Here is a 20,839-nt window from a genome sequence, read left to right on the forward strand (position 1 = left end):
CTTTGCAGACTCTACCTCCTCTTGACAACTTACTTTCCTACCGATCTTGGCATTATTGGCAAAATTAGCTACCATACAATTACTTCCTTCTTTCAAGTCATTGATATAGTTGTAAATAGTTGAGGACCCTGCACTGATGCCTGTGACACTACACTAGTTACAGCTTGCCAGTCCAATCCCTACTCTCTGCTTCCTGTTAGCTAACGAATCCCTTGTCCATGTTAATATGCTACCCCCTAAACCATGTGCTCTCATCTTGTACAGGGACTCTTGATTTGGTACCTTATCAAATGCCTTTTGGAAATCCAAGTACACCACATATACTGGTTCCCCTTTATCCACTTTCAATGTCTAAAAACTCTTAACAGATTAGTGAATCATAATTTCCCTTTCACAAATTCATGTTGGCTCTGCCTGATCACATCATGGTTATCTAATTATCCTACTGTAACCCCCTTAACAATGGATTCTAACACTTTCCCTATGACAGATGTAACCAGGTGATTGTCTGAACACTTTACTAGTGACATAGGAGATGATGGCCCCTTTTCATTCTCTTTCACAGCCATTGTTTCTTTGCAGACAGTGGGTCCACTTAATGGCCTTGTAATGCAGAAGGAAGAGTGATGCAGATGTGCAACCATCTTTGACTGTGGTCTCAAATCACTGGAATGCGGCTTTAGTCTTTTTAAAAAAAAATCAATTTGGTGTTTCCAGCGAGTGAATTCATAAAGTCATTTTTCATAAAGCATGGTTTCACAACAATGGAGCAAGTAGAGACCAATTGTTTCCAATGGCTGAAGCATCAATAACCAGAGGGCACAGATTTAAAGCGATTGGCAAAAGAACTAGAAGCGACATGAGGGAAAACTTTTCTCTGCCACGAGTGGTTAGAATTTGGAATGTACTACCTGTTAAGTGTGGAAGAAACAGATTTAACAGAAGCTTTCAAACAGGAATTGGATGAATCCTTGAAGGAGTAGGAGATTGCAGTGAGAGGGAGTGAGTGTGGTGGTAGCACTAACAAGATGGCTCTTCAAAGGAATCAGCACAAGCTCGATAAGCTGATGGCCTCCTTCTGTGCTACACTATTCTATGAATCTATAAAGTGCCCGTTAAACTGCAGCTAAACAACTGAATGTAGATTTTCTTCCAACACTGAGAATTGAGTTTCTAGGAACTAATTGTATTTATATATGAATCCAGGAAAACATTTTCTGATTCATTATGACTGGTTTGGTATTTGCAAGTGTTGAGTGATAGTGCTTGGCCTGTGGGATAGGCTCTCACTGGTAACAATACCCCAGAAAATTGACCCTATCTTATTCCCAGGATGTTAAGTTTGTCATAGCCCAATCATGAATTGTAAAAGAAACATAACTCTAAAATTGAGACCATACCTGATCTCAAAAACACTGATGCAATCATAGCTGCAATGTATCCAGGCATGAGGCTCTCAAAGATAATATAGTGGGTTTCTAAATCTGCATGACAATATAAAGTTGGGTTTGTATTTCACAATTGGATTTCCTTAGTGGTTAAGACCTGTGTTTCTCTATTAATATTCTTGTAGTCTGCAGTGGACACTCAAACTCATCTGTGAAGAACTTCTTCAGTTTTTAATGGGCTAGGAATTTCAGAGCAGGTAATGGGTTCTCTTAAATGAGGAAAAATAAGCTTCCATGGTATAATCTATCTCAACAAGGAGGAGGGCTCAGCACAGGGCTGCACTGACAGGAGAAATGTGCATGAAGGAGAAACTTCCGAACAAAAAAAAAACACTTGATTTTTTCAAAGGTGCCTAGATCTCTGCTCATTCAGTTGTGATAAAAATTCCAATAAACTAACTTTATAATACTGTTAACTTTATTAATTTGTAAAAGATTTGACATTCAGCAATCTAAAAGAAAATCATACATTTTTAACATGGCAATGGAGACTTCAGATGAAATATTTAACAACTAATTTGCCGAAATTGAGAACGTTTCCAGAAAAGACACAGCTCTATCTGGCAATAAATGTTAATGCTCTTTATGCTGTACTTGTTCCCTGACATCTGTACACATTTTTAGCTTTTGGGATACTTTTAAAATTATCCGGTGGCCTAATGGCTTTCCTCTCAGCCACAGCCGTGGATTCTTGCAGCATGAGGTTTCCCCACAGTACCCATAGAATGACATTCAGCCAGTGATGGAGAACAACGCCCATCGCACAGAACTAGATTGAAAAATTCTCCTTAACCCATATGAAAAAAATAAAGTTGCCATACTGACACCAGTGGAACTTCTGTACTAACCAACTAATTCAGAGTAACAGGCTCATCACAGATGCGTCTTTAAAAAAAATCTATTCTCAAGATTTAGGCATCATTTCCAAGCCCAGCATTTATTGCCTACCCCTAGTTGTCCTGAGAAGATTTCAATACAACTGAGTGGCTTGCGAGGGTACTACAGAGGGCATGTTGGTGCAGGACTGGAGTTACATATAGGCCACACAAGGTAAGGATAGCAGGTTTCACTTCTTAGGGGATATCTCCATGAAGACTTGGGTCTCCACTAGGCACTGAAGTCACAATCATAGGCCTGTGAGCTGGATTTTGGCATGCATAACCATTTTCAATTTACTTCTGTTTTCAGGTCTCACATTTTACAGCTGTAATTGATTTTGAATATTAAAAGAAAATAGTGTGTTAGCAAGATTGGATATGCCAGTTATTCTTATCTAAGTGATGCACAATAGTTTAGACATTCTGCCTCACAGGGATAGCCATAGTGGCATTTCTTAACTATTTTAAATTAACAATGCGAAACTAAACATTGATCCTAAATGACAAACGGCATTGGTAATCATCCTGCTATTGGTCTAGAATCAGGAACAGACGCTTATTCTTTCAAATGCTAAACCTACTCATTCTGTCAGGAATCCAAGTGCAGATTTAAGTGGAAATTGTTTATAAATTAGCATTGTGTCTGACCTTGGAACAGGCACTGGAAAAATAATCCGAGATATTTCAATTCTATCCTCTGTAAACACAACTGAAATGGTTTCAAGAAATGGGTGGAGGAATTCTAAAAGGTGATGAGTCACATTGCCCTCTTTGGTCACCGAGTTGTGCCCCTCGACTCCAGTTGTTTTTGATCATTGCCATGTGGTTTGAGTGTGAGAACAAATGATTAAGATCTCCCATACTTGTTAACACTGCGACTAAGCTTGTCCTGGCTATTTCCATCCCTGATACGGAATCACAAATGGTTGGATTATTGTTAAAAATCCCAAAGTCATGTTGCATTGCCATTTCAGATTAAAATTAATACACCTAAAGTTTCAGAGACCTCACATGAAAAGACGCACAAACATCCTGGACTAGGAATTAGCCAGAACATCTCTGGTACTTGGACTATGCTAGAATTAGTTACACAAACACTATCTGGATACATGCAGAGGGGGCTGCTAACAATTTACAAGACTAACACACTTTTCTGTTCAGCAAAGAGTGCTGAGGCACAAAGAAGATTAAATGTCCATGCTTCGACATTTACACATATGTCCCATTTTAGCTCTCGGGTTTAATAAAACCTGGCCCATTTGAAAATGTGCATGTGATATTTTTTTTCTGGTGGTTACAGAAAAGACAACATTTGACATAATTACATGAAAGCGCTTTCTGCTTCTGCGGCACACAGTCACTTTTTAAATGGGAGAAGGCAGCACAATACTGAAAGTTATGCATCAGTGCACGTTAGGGTGTTCTTAAGCATAGGACTGAACTCCCTTTTCCTTCAGACGTTCTGTTATATCCACTCTTTTGTTTCCAATTCCAAAAGGAACAGTCAGGCGGAGAATTAAGGCTGTTGCTGACTCGTTCACTCTCACACAGCGGATGTAGCTGTGGGTTCGCTGTTGAGGGTTTCGACGATGTCGTCCCTTTTCAGTTTCCGTAGGGCAGTGCAAAGTGCGTCCGTGGTGGCAGAGTCCTTGGCTGCCCAGTCGGAGAGGAGGGCACGCACAGGGTGTTCTTCCTGCTTGAAAGTGTCTATATGCTCCTCATTATATCCCAGCAAACCGGCCAGGTTGCACCATTGTGCATCCTCCTTGCAACTGTTCAGCAGCTGCTCCACCTCCTCCTGCTTGTGGGGAGGGAGGGCGGTATAAAGACTTGGCTCTACTCGTGCAGCTACAAACAGAAGAGAGAGAGACCATTAAGTTACATAGAGTGGTGAGAATACCTCAGGGTATCTTTTCATATAAAATCAAGTACAGTGCAGTTGTTAAATAGCAGATGTGCCCGAAGCAGGGGATATATGGATGAATTTTTAAAACATCCACTCCCTCATACATACATGGTCGATGAGATTACTCCTTAATCACTTTAGTGTTTTAAGAGACCAAATTTTCAAGCCAAATATTCAAGACATCAATGAACAGTAAAATTTTAAGACTCCCTTGGAATCAGCACATCAGATATGCTGACCTTGTCAAAGTTTCTTTTTAAAGATATCACTTCAAACTAAAACAAACATCTTTAGTCCATTATATTTATAAAATTCAATAGTCATTGCTTTCAGGTTTCACCAATTTTCACCTAACGTGAAGCATTCCAGAGGTTCCTGATAAAGCCCAACCTTATTGTGGAAATTAAGGGCCTTGTCCATGAACAAACAAGCATTCCAGAGGGAAATGCGGAGAGCAGAGAGGTGATCGTTCATTTTCCGGCAGTGGTGGGTGAACAGAGTTGGATGGAAAAGAGGTTTGCAAGGTTAACCCATAGCAGAAAGATAGGGCGTACAACCAGCGAATGAGAAGATTGAGTAGTTGAGGGAGCTTCACATAAGGAGGCAGTGACTCATACTTCAACGGGTCTTTCAGGGTCTGCCAAGAGAGGGTAGCTGCAAACTTATGAACATATGGGTTGTCTTTTGAGGAAAGGTTGGACAGGTCAGGTCCATATCCCCTGGAACTTAGAAGAGTAAGAGGTGACTTAATTGAAACCTTTTAAGATCCTGAGGGGTCTTGACAGGGTGGATGTGGAGAGGATGTTTCCTCTTGTGGGAGAACCTAGAACTAGAGGTCACTTTTTAAAAATAAGTGGTTGCTTATTTAAGACAGAAATGAGGAGAAGTTCTTTCTTTCAGAGGGATGAGTCTTTGGAAATCTCTTCCTCAAAGGGTGATGGAAGCAGAGTCTTTGAATATTTATAAAGCAGAGTTAGATAGCTTCTTGATTAACAAGGGGGTGAAAGGTTATAGGAGGTAGGCAGGATTGTGGGGCTGAGGTTACATTCAGACCAGTTATGATCTTATTTATTGGCGAAGAAGGCTTGAGGGGCCAAGTGGCCTATCCCTGCTCCTAATTCTTATCCAAGAGTCCACAATTTTAAGAATCAGATGTGACAGTCCCACCAACTGAACATAGAAGACAATAAAAAAATGCATTAAGGCCTACTCCTATAAATACAGCAAAACTATATCTGTGGAGAACTAAAGGCATTCATGTAATTCAGTTCATATTTTTTATTGTTGAAAAGGGACAGTTCAAGTTTTGTTTAATTAGTGAATTAATTTGAGTTGTGTTGAACATTGGAAATGAGGAATATAGGAACATAGGAGCAGGAGTAGGCCATTCAGCCCCTCAAGCCTGCTTTTTAAAAATTTATGTATGGGATGTGGAGGTCGCTGGCTAGGCCAGCATTTATTGCCCGTCCCTAATTGCCTTTGAGAAGGTAGTGGTGAGCTGCCTTCTTGAACTGCTGAAATTCATGTAGTGTAGATACACCCATAGAGCTGTTAAGGAGGGAATTCCAGGATTTTGACCCAGTGACGGTGAAGGAACGGCAATGTATTTCCAAGTCAGGATGGTGAGTGAATTGGAGGGGAACCTTCAGGTGGTGGTGCTCCCATGTGTCTGCTACCCTTATCCTTCTAAATGTTAGTGGTTGTGGGTTTGGCTGTCTAAGGAGGCTTGATGAGTTCCTGCAGTGCATCTTGTAGATGGTACACATTGCTGCCACTGTGAGTTGGTGGTGGAGGAAGTGAATGTTTGTGGAAGGGGTACAAATGAAGCGGGCTGCTTTGTCCAGGATGGTGTCAAGCTTCTTAATTGTTGTTGGAGCTGCATTCATCCAGGCAACTGGAGAGTATTCCATCACACTCCTGACTTGTGCCTTGTAGAAGGTGGACAAGCTTTGCTCTGCATTTTACTAGATCTCTACCTCAATGCCATCTTCTCCCACTATTCCCATATCCTTTGATGTCATTGATATCTAGAAATCTATTGGCCTCTACTTTGAATATGCTCAATGACTGAGACACCACAGCCCTCTGGGGTAGAGAATTCCAAAGATTCACCACCCTCTGCCTGAAGAAATTCCTTCTCATCTCAGTCCTAAAGGGCATACCCCTTATTCTGCTTATGGATCCCCCCCCAAAATAAAGGAAACATCCTTCCTGTATCTACCCTGTCGAGCCCTGTAAGAATTATGCACACTTCAATGAGATTACCTCTCATCCTTCTAAACTCTAGAGAATACAGGCCCAGTTTCCTCAATCTTTCCTCATAGGACAATCCCGCTATCCCTGGGGTTAGTCTAGTGAGGCTTTGTTGCACTCCCTCTACAGCCAGGTGTGGTCCCACCAAGGCTCCATGCAACCACAGCAAGAAAATTACATTCACTGAGGGTCATTTTAACTTCGGCCAATGGTGTAAATGGAGCCCATTTAAAGTCGTCAAAACTGAAAATGGGCAGAATATTACATGGCCACCAATTCCACTTTAAATGGCTGATGTTGATTCTGAAATTAACCTATTTAGTGTCCATTACTTCATCAATGTATAAACAAGGTAATATTTTATTGTTATTAGCATTAAATCCAAGGCCAGTATTTTATCTGTCTCTAACCAGCCTAATAAATGCTCACAGATAAAGTAACTTGATGTTCCACAATTAAACTTTCACAGAATCAGGGCCCGAAATTCCACCAGCACCAGCCCCACCCCTCCCTCCTCCGCTGGCATAAGTGTTACAGGACAGAGTCCCAAGTGTTTGGATCCCGTGTCAATTAGGGATGATTGAGGCAAGAGTTGCCGGGGTTGTAAGGGTTGGATTGCAGAAATTTGGGGCCACACCTTGGTCAACACTGCTCAAGTAGACTTCTTACTAAGAGACTGTCGAGCTGAATAATGACAACATCCTGCTCACATCTGACAGCTCTTTTTGTGTTGGCAAGTAACCCATTAAGTGATTGGAGCAGGCCATCTGTTTTCAGTGGATCATTACATGCTCTGGTGTGCATTGCTTAGGCACTTGATTGCAGAGCAACAAGAGAGCATGACAATTTAAATTGCATTTAATAGGCAAGATCCAATTTTTCCAGGAAATGCATTATTATTAATTGGTGGGGTCAGAACCATAATTAAGGACAGTTTCACAGAATGTCAATTAGGCAACATTTTGTTAATTACCATGCCAGTGCTGTATATCATTTGACTGTATTTCTTTTATTTGGCTTATAACTGCATCTTATTAAAATCTTGAACTACATTAAGGAAAATTTACTATTAAACAACATGAGCTGATTTTCCTCCACCCTGCTCTCAAACAGGACCTAAAAAGTGATTGCAATGAAATGAAAATTCAGTGCTAATTCTTCGCTCACATTTTTCTTCTGAAAAATTTCCTCTACGGTTTTTCTGGTGCCTGTACCCGAGGAGCACACAGTAGTTTAAATCCTGTGCAAATAAATAGACGGTGCACATAAATTTCTTCTCATAGGAACAGATGCAGTTCAGCAGCAAACTACCTCCAGAAATGCTTGACGCTTTGGAACTTGTTTTTAGGCACTGGCAGGCTCAAGAAACAGGTTTGTGCTGTCAAGTTGGGCTTTTTTTTAATTTAATGATTTGAAAAATTATATTGTTGCAGCCTCAGCGCCTGCTACAGATTGCTGTTTACTTCCATCGCACAGCTTGCACTGCAACATTCCCTTTTCGTAATTTGGCTTATTTTGGAAGAAGATGCAAGCGAGCAGCTTCCAATAGCTGCTGAGGAAGTTTACCCAGCCATCTCCTGAACCACGTTACTGTTTCCCTACCACATAAACAGCGATCCCCAATCCTCCTGACAGCACTAATTGACTATCCTGCACAGAGAATTGTGAGACTGTGGAATTCACTTCCCGGGTTATTGGTTGAGGAAAAGGCTGGGTCAATATTGAAAAACGAGGTTGAATAAGTGGAGGAAGGAAAAGGGGTCAAAGAGATGTTGCAACGAGGCAAAGAAATGCAATTAGGACGATTTGCTCGTGTGGGGGCCAAATGCTGATTAGTTAATACAAATGGCCTGTTTCCATGTTGTAATCTCTTAAGTATTTTCTAATATTTCACTGCCACAATTCTATACCCATGCTTGTCTATCCTGATCCCCCTGCGATTGCATGGCACCATGGAGATGCCCTCTTACCGTCTTCCTGCAAGGCAGATTGTGGGGCACCTGATTTGGATACTGCATCCTTCACAACCTGGTATAGCAAGCAGCATGTGCACATTGACTGGAGAAGGTGCATTAGCTGTAGTTCAAATTGAGCATAATTAGTGTTGGAAGATCACAGAGTCAATAACACTGTCCTGGAACGCACAAGCGAAGCAAGAAGCTGATCTTGTCCTACATGCATGGCAAAGTTGTGTGACTATATGTTTCCAATGATGAACTGGAGGAACTCCGTTTGTATCCCTATAAGCGGGTTGGAAGATTTGGCAAAAGTCCGATGTGACTTAGAAGGACTTCATTAAATAACAGTTTAAAGCAGCAATTACCTTGACAGCCAGTGAGAAAGACATACTGCGTTGAAAGGAATTTGCAGGTATGGTTGCAGGACAGTGCTTGTTTTTTTTTGGCAGATGCAGTGACAATGAATTCCAAAGATCTAATTACAACTATCTGGCCTGTACAAATCGGTGGTCTTAACTAAACTCATAAGAACCCAATAAGCAATGGCCACACATGTACCCATATAAGCCTTATGCCATAAAATTTCCATTGAGGTAGCAGACAGAAAGCAACTTTAAGAAGCAGATTCCTCAGATTAAACTCTAAACAGCTCTGGAGCAAACAGCCGTTATTGGGAGAAACAATTTCTGTGCAAATAGCAATTTTCTTCTCCTGCACACCCACCCCCCCCAACCCCAAAAAAGCCCAGTTTAAGAAACATCATAGTGCAATGCCCCTTTCACACATGCAACTAGTGTGTCTAAAACACTGGGCAGGTGCCCTGGGTGCATCATGAAGTTTTGATGTAATTTAAATTATAACTGGATTTTACTGAGCTTTGCACACATTCATGCAAAAAGCACCACAGTTCACATCAACATGCACACTGTGCATTGCGTGTCTTGAGCTGCATTAATCGCTGACAGGTTAGGCATTTCACACTTCGCTTTTTTTTTCTTAAAGGGACAGAACATTCAAATTATTCCATGTTAAAAACATTGCAATTCCGGTTAAATTTGATATCCAATCCCTATTGTTTCTTCATTTATCTCTCCTCTCAAGAGCCGAACCTAGGGCAGGATTTTGGGTTTTACATCAGGAGTCCAAATCCAGGTTTAAATGAGGGTCACAACCCCACACTGTGTCGGTAATAGTCAAGGATTTTCCCTGAATTGGCCAATTAGTGACCGGGGGAAGGCTTGCTGTCCAATTAAGGACAGTGGACAGGCTCTCGAAGCTGGAGGCATCCAACTTACAGCAGGTTGCTTTTTTAGGCAAGAGAAAGAGAGAGAGAGAGAGAGAGAGCCTCAAGATTGAGGTATCCTCCCTCCAACTTTTTAAAATTTTAAACAGAAAGATGCCCGTAACAGTCTGGGTACCATTGTGGCAGAGGATCCCCTCCACACGGTGGCCTTTGGTTCCAGGCAAGCAGGGAGGGCCTTAAAGCCTGCCTGGGGGACTGGCAATCCCAGTCTGCTGCTGGGAGGCTGCCTCCAAGCTATTGGCCTATAGTTCCAGATAACTCAGGGAGCCAGAGGCAGACTGGAAAATTCCAGTCAGCCTCTGACCGTAGACCTTAATAGGCCATTTAACCCCCCTTGCTAGAAATCCAGTCCCTTCTATTTCTCTTTGTACTGAGTTTGGATGTTAATGAACTAATTTGATAAGATTGGCTTGAATTTGGTTCTATTAATTTCATAAATAAGTAGATAAATCGCATTCATCCAACATGCTGTGCAGAAGATGGCTTTAGCAGTATTTTTAACAGTTAAATATAAATGAAAACAAATGCACAAGGTATTTTTCAGTGGCAAAACCCAGCTCAAAACATGCCCCATCTACCAACTTAAACATTCACTCCTTCCACCACCAACACACAGTAGCAGCTATTTGAAGATGCAACGCAGCAAGGCTTCTCCGACAGCAACTTCCAAACCTGTGACCTCTACCAGTTAGAAGAGCAGCAGACACATGAGCCTGAATTTTTTTGGTTGTCAGGCACGTGCGATCGGTGGGCCCAGGAGTGGCTGGGGAACAGGGCCCTGGCAGTGATCGTCCCCCAAATGCAATTTCACACTGGCTGGCCCATTAACGGCCAGCCAATGTGAAATTCACACTGAAAAGCTCACCGCTGCTGGGATGGGGGCAGGAAGAGGGTGGGCGATGACCTCACTGCAGGTGAGCGCTGCAAGGGAGCTCCATGAAGGCAGACAGCTGCCTCAGGGAGCTGCAGACCTGCAAATAATGAAATCAAGCTGTAAAAAGCTGCAAAATAAAAAATATCCATGCATCACAATCAAGCGCCTGAAAGCATAACCTCATAAAACTGCGGTCCCCAGATCTTTTATTTTTATTTTATTTCCTTACGGAAATTTCATCCCGCCCTTGGATGAGGTTTGATGAAAAATGCAAAGACTGCCTGGCCGATTCACCCGTCCGCCAACCGTAAGGCTGGACTGGCCACAAAGTATCGCAGATAATTGCAACATTAATGGGCTTAATCGCCCGCTTCATCGTCGGCAGGCACGCATCCAACTTTTGCCCACGCCCCGCTGAGCAAAATATCGTGCGAGCGCACGATGAGGTCGAGCGCTCACGCAACGTCATCTCACGCGATTTTAATGCCCGAACAGGTCGAGCATGCACCTGACTGCGGGACATAAAATTCTGCCCCATGGGAACACACAACCAGCTGCAAGTTCCCCTCCAAGCCACACGCCATTTGGAGCGATATCACCATTCCTTCTCTGTCGCAGATCAAAATTCAAAATCCTCATGCTCCTTTCCCAGCAGCACTGTCGGTGTACCTGCATTGGATGGACTGCAGCAGTTTGAGGCAGCAGCTCAGCACCATCTTCCCGAGGACAGTTAGGGATGGGTAACAAATGCTGGCCTTGCCAGTAACATCCACATTCCATGGAAGAATATGTATATATAAAAAAACTTTCTTCCTTATTATTTGTTGATCCTGGGGGTCACCATTGCCCAGAAGCTGAACTGGATTAACATTACAAATATTGTGGCTACAAAAGCAGATCATAAACTAGGCATCCTGCAGCAAGTAACTCTCTTGACTCCCAAAGCCTGTCTACCATCTACAAGGTACAAGTCATCCACTTGCCTGGATCAGTGACAGCATCCAGGACAAAGCAGCTCACTTGATTGGTATCCCTTCCACAAACATTCATTCTGTCCACCACTGATGATGAACAGAGGAAGCAGTGTGGACCATCTACAAGATGCACTGCAGAAACACACCAAGGCTCCTTAGACAGCACCTTCCAAACCCATGACCGCTACCATCTAGAAGGAGAAGGGTAACAGACACATGGGAACACCACCACCTAGAAGTTCCCCTCCAAATCAGTCAGCATCCTGACTTGGAATATATTGCCATTCCTTCACTGTTGCTGGGTCAAAATCCTGGAATTTCCTCCCTAACAGCACTGTGGGTGTACCTACACCACATGGACTGTAGCGGTTCCAGAAGGCAGCTCACCACCACCTTCTCAAGGGCAATTAGGGTTAGGCAATAAATGCTGGCCCAGCCAGCGAAGTCCACATCCCATAAATGAATAACAAAATAGAATTGATAGTAAACTCTGGAAAACTTTAAATGCCAAGGGAAGGAATAGTTAATTTCCAAAGACACAATTGTTCTACATGGTTACACTGCTTCACTACAAATAAACATGCGTATGATCAAGAATGCAGCTGCAGTAAAGTTCCCAAGGAAGGCTGGGGGTTAATGAAATTGGGCATGGGCAGGACTGCAAAACAGATTGTATCACATTGGTCACTTGTTATATGGCCTGCTCAATATTCAACCTTGTTGACGTCAACAGAACTGAGTATCAGGTGCATCGTACAACAGGGGGGCAGTTTTGATTCTGCCTGTTTAGAATCCCTTGCCTGAATCTAATTTTACCCCTGCTTATTTTTCTAATTTCCCAAACAAGTTAAATAGGAAAAGCCACTTATGGAGCTATTTCACTGACCAGGGAACGTGGGTAACAATCACTGGCCAGGACTTTCCCATCCCGCCAAAATCCTGGCCACAGTCATTTGGAATTGACCATTCCATAGCATCTGTAAAGTTGCTGAGTAATACTTAATGGGCAGGGTTTTCCCTTCGTCGGATGGAGGCAGGGCTGGGAACGGCCGTGAAATGGACCGCTGACCACGATTTCACACCGGCTGGCCAATTAACGGCCAACCAGCATGAAACGTGTGCCGAGAGCCTCAGCGCTGCCAGTGTGGGGGCGGGAGGAGCGCGAGCGCTGAAGATTGCGCGCGCGCAGTGGGTGCGCTCACTGAAATCTCGCTGAAGGCGCAGAGCTGCCTCAGGGAGCCAAAGATTTTTAAAATGAAAAATAAAGATTCTACAAATGATATAAACATGACCCCACATGTGGCTCAGTCACATGAAGGGGCCCATGTTAAAAATGATTTTTTAAAAAAAATTGTTTTTGATTTACTGTCGGAAACCTCATCCCGGCCGTGGATGAGGTTTCGCAAGAAATGCAAAGGCCGCCTGGCCTATTCGTCCGCCCGCCAACCGTAACATTGGACAGGTAGCAAAAATCCTACTTATTTTCTTGCTTAAGGGCCTCAATAGGCCTCTTACTTGCCGGTGGGCAGGCTGCCGACTCTCGCTCCCGCCTGCCGACTGAAATATCGAGAGAGTGCACGGGCAGGTGCTCGCCTGACATAATCACTAATTTACTCCCAGTCAGGCCGGGCACGCGCCTGCCCGTGGGAACGGAAATTTCTGCCGAATGAATGGATTCACCCTCGCATTCCAACTGAGAACAACTACTGTTTAATCACAAGAAGCAATGCCAGTCTGAGTGCGAACAGGACCTTGCTTTATCATCATTAGGATTTCACTGAGGTATAAGAGCAGGAAATTGAACATTTTGCCCACTTAAATAGTGAAAGATGCTTAACAAACAATACAATTAGACTCTGACTTGACAAATTTGGCTAGAGGGAGCATTTTAAGCTCTGTGACTTTAGTTTCAGATCTATTATTGGTGGTGGGTGTGGTGGTGGCGATAAACTGAGATGAGGTATTAAAGTATCACGTAAAAAGCAACATCAAAGCACCATTTATAGTGCCCTATCGCGTTGAGACATCTCAAATCATTTCAAATAACCAGCTATTTTAAAGTCCAGTAGCTACCATGTAGCCAAAATGTATTTTAAAACGTATTCTTTATTTTCAGTTATATCTTAGACAAAGTACTTCTTAAGATAAATTACAATTCAATCATGAGGAATGTTAAACCAGGTCCCAATAGAAGGAACAAAAACAAAAATAGCTGGAAAAACTCAGCAGGTCTGACAGCATCTGCAGAGAGGAAAATAGTTAACGTTTCGAGTCCGCATGACTTCATCAGGAGTAACTCTGTATGACTCTCCCATCAGAAGGAAGACTTTTTCGAGTAATCACTTTTCCTAGTTTCGGTGTTGGCAGTCTGTTTGATGTTGTATTTTTTATGTGACTGTCTGGGTCATAGTTTTGCTTGTTATAAAGGGGAGTCTCTCAACTTTGGACACACTTAAGGGTATTAGGACTGCATTAGTTCACACTGACAGTGTGTACACCTGAAATTTCTTTTCACCCACCAGATCAGCCATGATGTTATTGAATGGTGAGACAGGCTCAAAGGGCTGAATGGCCTACTCCTGCTCCAAAGTACTATGAGTTTCCTATATTGGGCAAGTTATTGTAAAGCACTTTATCATAACACCTGGAATTCTCCAATTTAAATTTTCTCATTGACTTAGTGGTAGTACATTCGCCTATCAGTAATGTTCAAAACCAACTCCAGAGACTGGAGCACATAATCTAGGCTAATACTCACTCAACCAACATCACTAAAATAGATTATTTGGTCGTTTATCTCATTATTCATTCTGGAAGTTGTTTTGTGCAATTGGACTGTCATATCCCCGACATCACTGCAATAACTACATACTGGGCAGGATTTCCCGGCCGGCATGAGGGGGGCGGGGCTCAGGGCCCGCTCGCCAATGCATAAAATGATGCGGGATGACGTTGGGCGGAGCTCCCGACACCACCCCGCATCATTTCAATTTTCAGGTCGGCGGGGGCGCAGCCGAATCAGTCGTGCGCCTGCCGCCTGTCAACGGCCTATTGAGGCCAATTAAAAAGTAATTTACTTAATTAATGAACCTGCCCATCCAACCTTAAGGTTGGTGGGCAGGCTGGGAGCCCTGGCGGGCTTCAGAGAAAGCATGAAACCTCATCCACGGGCGGGACGAGGTTTCATGTAGGTTTTCAAAAATTTAATAAAAGCTTAATTAAAAATGATGGACATGTCTCAACTCATGTGACAGTGTCAGGGAAATTTTATTTTTCTATTTTTAACATTTTTGAATTTGGTGCCGACCTCCCTGAGGCAGCACAGCCTCAGGGAGATGAATGCGCTCTTTTGTGCACATGCCTGAAAGAGCGCACTCTCGGCTCAGGGAATCCCCCTCCACCCGCACAGGGAGCGCATAGTGCTTCCTGATGGACGTCACGCTGGAACAGGCCTTAATTGGCCCACCCACGTAAAATGGCGGTGCCCATTGGAGATGCGCATGCACGCGCCTGCTCCTGAACTTGCTCCCTAACAGGGGGAAAATTCTGCCCACTGTATTTCATTGGCTGTGAAACACTGTGCAACATCCTGAGAACAAGGAAAGCACATATAAATGCAAGTTCTTATATACAACTCAGTCCCTTTCCAAACTTTTTGGCTATCACTAACTCTTTGCTAAAGATGTTAACTACCTCAGTCTATTCCACATTTTCATAAATCTGTGTGAAGAAGAAAATTCCTTTTGATCTTAAATTGAGTCTGTGATTCGTTCATGTTCACAGAATCAGAAAATGATACCGGACAGGAGGGGGCTATTTGGCCTACTATGCCTGTACCAAGATCCCCTGCACTCCCCTACTGTTCACCCATTGCCCTGTAAATACTTTCGCTTCCATTATTTATTCAATTCTCTTTCTAATGTTATTATTGAATGTGCTTCCATCACTCTTTCAAATCAGATGTTACTCTGTAAAAAAGAGCGTTTCCTCGTGTGCAGCTGAGTTCATTTTCCAGTCACCTTAAATTTGTGTTCTCTGGCCTGTTTTGCCACTGAAAACAAATTCTCCGCATTTATCAAAATTGTTTGTGGTTTTAAACACCTCTTATCAAATCTCCTCCTAACCTTCACTGCTTTCAAAAACCAAATTTAATAATCGTCCATTCTTCATGTCTCCATTTCATCTTAATCTCTCCAATAACAACATGTTCAATTCTGTCTGCATCTCTTTACAACTTAAAGCTATAGATCCCACAATTGTCCTCGTCACTGAACCTTTCTCCAAACCTTCTATGCACTTTGCAGAAGCCTTAATCAAATAGATGGTATAACAATTTAAATTTAGATAATGCATTTAATATAGCAAAATGTCCCAATGTGCGATAACTAAAAATATTTTTGACACCAAACCACAGAAAGAGGGGTCACAACAAATGAACAGAAGCTTGATCAAAGATTTAGGTTTTTAGGAGCATCTTCAAAGTTGGAGAAAGACATACAGAGGTGTAGAGGGTTAGGGAGGGGAATTCAGAGCCTGGGGCAAAGGCAGCTGAAAGCAAGGCCACCAGTGGTGGCATGATTCAGATCAAGGATGCGTAAGAGCCCAGAACTGGATTAGCACCGAGACTTCAACGGCTTGTCCGTTGGAGGAGGAGTTTACAGAGATAGCAAGGGGTGAGACCATGGAGGGATTTGAAAACAAGGATGAGAATTTCAAAATTAAGGAGCAACAGTAGGTCATTGTGCACAGAGGTGACATGGAGCAAGTTAAGGAATGGGCAACAGGGTTTTGGAAGAGCATAAGTTTATGTAGGGTGGAAGATGGGAGGCTAGCCAGGAGAGTACTGGGACTATATTATAAATAGATTTGAGAAAGAACATAAGAAAAATGAGCAAGTGTGGTATTGTTATGGAAAAGGTAAGCTTTTTCATATGAAACCTATAAATTGACAGGCAGGAAAGGACCAGCTGGTCCATCAAGTCTGGCCCACACTCATAGGCCAGAAACTTACCTTTGTCGGGAGGGCTGGACGCGAGTGGGCGGGGGCAGGCGCTGCCATTTTAAGTGGGCGGGCCAATTAAGGCCCGCCCAGCGTGATGCACGGCCGGTAGCACTCAGCGCTATCTGTGTGGGCGGGGAGAGGAGGGAGAGTTGGGGCCTGCGCTCTTTCACACATGTGCGCTCGCGCAATCTCCCTGAGGCACGGAGCTGCGTCAGGGAAATTAAGTTGATATTAAAATAATTAAATAAAGCATTTAAAAAGTTATCTAAAAATGTTCCCTCATGTGATTGCGTCACATGAGATAGGACATGTTTTTACATTTTGGGAATTTTTTTTATTTATTTAATGAAACTTTCAAGAAGCCTCATCCCGCCCGGGGATGAGGTTTCCTGAAAAATACGAAGGCTGCTTGGGCTCTTTGCCTGCCTGCCAACCTTAAGGTTGGATGGGCAGCATTGTTAATAAGCTTGATTACTTTTTTAGTGGCCTTAATAGGCCGTTGACAGTTTGGCCGGTGCGCGCGCGCCAACTGAAAGATCTAAGTGACGCGTGATGATGTCGGGACACACAGGCACGTCATTTTGCGCGTCGGAGTGTCAGGCCCCACACGCTGACGGCAATACTCTGGCCATATTGTTTGCAGCAACATGCATGGATAGTGCTTCACTTCCCATCCCTCATCTCTCCGTGACAGCCATGTAATCCCCTGGGAGACACAAAATAAAACGGAAAAAAATAAGACCAATCATGGAAAATAATATGCTGGAAAGTCCTTCCATGAGCCCCTCAGCTGATCAAAAGCAGACCCATGGACCACTTGTTAGCTATAAAGACAATTATCTTTCTGCTGCTAACAGTCAAAGCTTCATTGAGCAAGGTGAGTATTCTTGTCCTCGATTTGGTTTTGGGTCACGGTTATTAAATGGTGTTTGTTTGAAGTTGCAAATGTGAGAGCGGTATGTGTAAGAGCCTACAGTATTTGAGGGAGTATATCATGTGTTAAATGTTGGTCCTTTCAACAGTTAACACAAATATGTTGCAGCATTGTCCAAAATAGTTTGAGTGCTTTGGGTTTCAGAATTAACATTTTTGAATGCCTGAACGACGAGCAATCATAATAAACCCAACTCTTAAAACGAATCCTGAGAAGGTGAGTGTAAGCATTATATTTAAACTGCACAAATGGAATTTGGCTCAAGGCTGAAGATGCACCATTGCTTTCAGGAACAGGCAAATGATTATACATTACTGAGTGCGATTTTGGTAAATACAAGCCTTTATAAAGTCCATGCCATGCTTTTAGAGTCGCACCAGGAATCGTGTAAACATAATCAGCAAAGATTTTGCTCCAAATGTATTTCTAAATATTCTAAAATATTCTGTTTATTTCACATTTTCTTTGTAACTAATTGCTTTAATGGAGGTCTTGTGGCACAGTGGGTAGCATCCCTACCTCTGAGCCAGAAGCTCCAGGTTTGAATCGGACCCAAGCACTTGATGGCCAAGGAAGGTGTGTTCATAACACAGTCAACCAGGTTGAGCATCAACCTGTAAATCCTTCCACACACACCAGTGGCAGATGGTAAGAGCGAGAGGTTCCTAGGCAGCCACGTGATCAAGAGTGTTGGAGCCTCTACCATCACTATCCATAGACCACAACATGCAGGTAAAAGGGCTTGTTGTCACGGCAACTCAGAAACTTCCCACATCACCAACAACTCATTAAAAATAGGTTATTATCACTGTAAACCTTAGTATACAGCGGTCCATTATGGGTGCTGTATTGATGAGTGACAGAAAGAGCTGAACCATTTACATTTTTTAAATTTGTTCACTGTATGTGTGTGTCATTGGCTCAGCCAGCATTTATTGCCCATCACTAACTGCACTTGAGAAGGTGGTGGTGATCTGCCTTCTGGAACCACTGCAGTCCCTGTGGTGTACATACACCCACAGTGCTGTTAGTGAGGGAGTTCCAGAATTTTGATCCAGTGACAGTGAAGGAATGGTGATATAGTTTCGAGTCAGGATAGTGAGTGGCTTGGAGGAGAACCTCTAGGTGGTGGTCTTCCCATGCATCTGCTGTCCTTGTCCTTTGAGGTGATAGAGGTCATGGATTTGGAAGGTGCTATCAAAGGAGCCTTGGTGAGTTGCTGCAGTACATCTTGTAGATGGCACGCAGTGCTGCTACTGTGTGTCAGTGGGGGATGCAAAGGATGTTGAAGGTGGTTGATGGGGTGCCAATCAATGCCAATCAAGTGGACTGCTTTGTCCTGGATGGTGTCGAGGTCCTTGAGTGCTGGAGTTGCACTCATCCAGGCAAGTGGAGACTATTCCATCACACACCTGACTTGTGTCTTATAGAAGGTGGACAGGCTTTGGGGAGATAGTAGGTAAGTTACTCTCTGTAGAATTCCCAGCCTCTGACCTGATACTGTAGTCACCATATTTATATGGCTGGTCCAGTTCAGTTTCTGGTCAATGGTAACCCCCAAGTAGTTGATAGTGGGAGGTTCAGTGATGGTAATGCCATTGAATGTCAAGGGGAGGTGGTTGGATTATTTCCTTTACATTTTGGCCTCTTATCTGGCACTTGTTTACCAAACACCATCAGGATATTATTATATTACCGTACCTTCAATCATCGTATTCTTGATTAAAATTAGACAAAGTTAGTGCCACGTCTTATAAAGTGAAATAAATCAGAGAAGACAAGGACTGAGCTTTGTTTGCTGCAGTATCTCCAGAGTCTGGTATTGGAGATGAGCACACACCATGGGCAGGAACTTCCTGTCGGCGAGCAGGGGTGGGGCTCACTCGCTGACGTGTAAAATGACGCGGGATGACATCGGATGGAACTCCTGACATCACCCCACGTTATTTCCACTTTCAGGTCAGCGGGGGCGCAGCTGAGTCAGCTGTGTGCCCGCTGAAATGTCAACAGCCTATTGAGACCATCGAGACACTAATTAAAATCATTAGTGGACCTGCCCGTCTAACCTTAGGATTGGCGGGCAGGCTGGGAGCCCTGGCGGGCTTCAGAAAAAGCATGAAACCTCATCCATGGGCAGGATGTGTCACACGAGGGGACATGTCAGGGAAATTTTCCTATCATTTTTATTGCAAATTTTAATCCAGAGCTGATCTCCCTGAGGCAGCACTTACCCTCAAGGAGATCAGTACGCTCTTTCACACGCATGTGCGAAAGAGTGCACTCCTGGCTGAGGGAATCCCCCCGCCCGCACAAGGAGCACATAGTGCTTCCTGGCAGACAACATGCTGGGTGGACCTTAATTGGCCCACTCAAAATGGCAACGCACCCCCAATCGAGGACGCTGATCATAGGCGTGCCCGCTCCCGCACTCCCCCCCACACCCCCCCCACCCCCCACCACCCCCCCCACAACCAAACGGGGGTTGGGGGGGCTTTCTCCCATATAAATATTCAACATCGAAAGAAGGTCAGAACTCTTAGGTAATCACAATCTCAACTCAAAACTGCCCCAGTTCCAGCACCCCTCCCCCACCATTCAACTAGCATTATCTGGAAAATTCAAATTAGTTTTGTAGAAATTAAAATTAGATTTGCAAACTTTAGATACAATTTTCATTCCTTCATGGTTGTGGATTATTTTTCAACCACAGGGGGAGAAAAAAACTGAAGCTTCACAGTATACATCACATCAACAAAGATTACGACAGAATAAATGGGCATTGATAATCTAAGGATCAAATCCAATCAACTTGGGTTTACCTGAAACCTTGGAGCTTAACCCTTTAGCCAGTCTCACTTCAGTTCACTGAAACTTAGTGACTATCCTCCACGGCATTTAGTCTTTAATCAATGATTCTGGCACAGCTGAATTGTGCTGTTTAACTCTAATTTCATCAACTTGGTCAGGTTTACCACTTAATAAAACCTTGCCTTAAAACAATCAAATGGAAGACATTTTTTGAGAGGTAAGATACCATTTCAGCAGCAAAAAAAAAACACATGTCCAGATTACAATTTACACATATAAACTTACAGTTTAACAATTGCATCTTGAAGTTCAAATTAGCTGGGAGATGTAATGCTTACCAGCTTCCTATTTACAGTACCCAACCCTTTTCTTTAAGACCACTGTGATTCCATAGTGGCTCCATCAGCTCATTTTCCTACCCCATTGGTTTTCTTTTTCAAGGATAGATTACAATACGTAGATCCAGTTATTATGTTATTATCATTTAGCTCCAGTCTGCTG

The 20,839-nt window shown here is 43.2% G+C and overlaps 1 protein-coding gene across 2 annotated transcripts in view; it reads right to left on the reverse strand.

Moving 5' to 3' along the window:
• Positions 1-1,848: 1,848 nt before the first annotated feature.
• LOC121269222 (tumor necrosis factor receptor superfamily member 16-like) overlaps positions 1,849-20,839 on the reverse strand; it is a 179,560-nt gene continuing 160,569 nt past the window's right edge. For both annotated transcript variants that reach the window (XM_041173766.1, XM_041173765.1), the window contains exon 6: positions 1,849-4,174. In XM_041173766.1, the coding sequence (XP_041029700.1) occupies positions 3,870-4,174 (305 nt within the window). In that variant the 3' untranslated portion in view covers positions 1,849-3,869. The remainder of the gene's footprint in view (positions 4,175-20,839) is intronic.

Source organism: Carcharodon carcharias, chromosome 23 (genome assembly GCF_017639515.1).
Source record: "Carcharodon carcharias isolate sCarCar2 chromosome 23, sCarCar2.pri, whole genome shotgun sequence".
Classification (NCBI taxonomy): Eukaryota; Metazoa; Chordata; class Chondrichthyes; order Lamniformes; family Lamnidae; genus Carcharodon; species Carcharodon carcharias.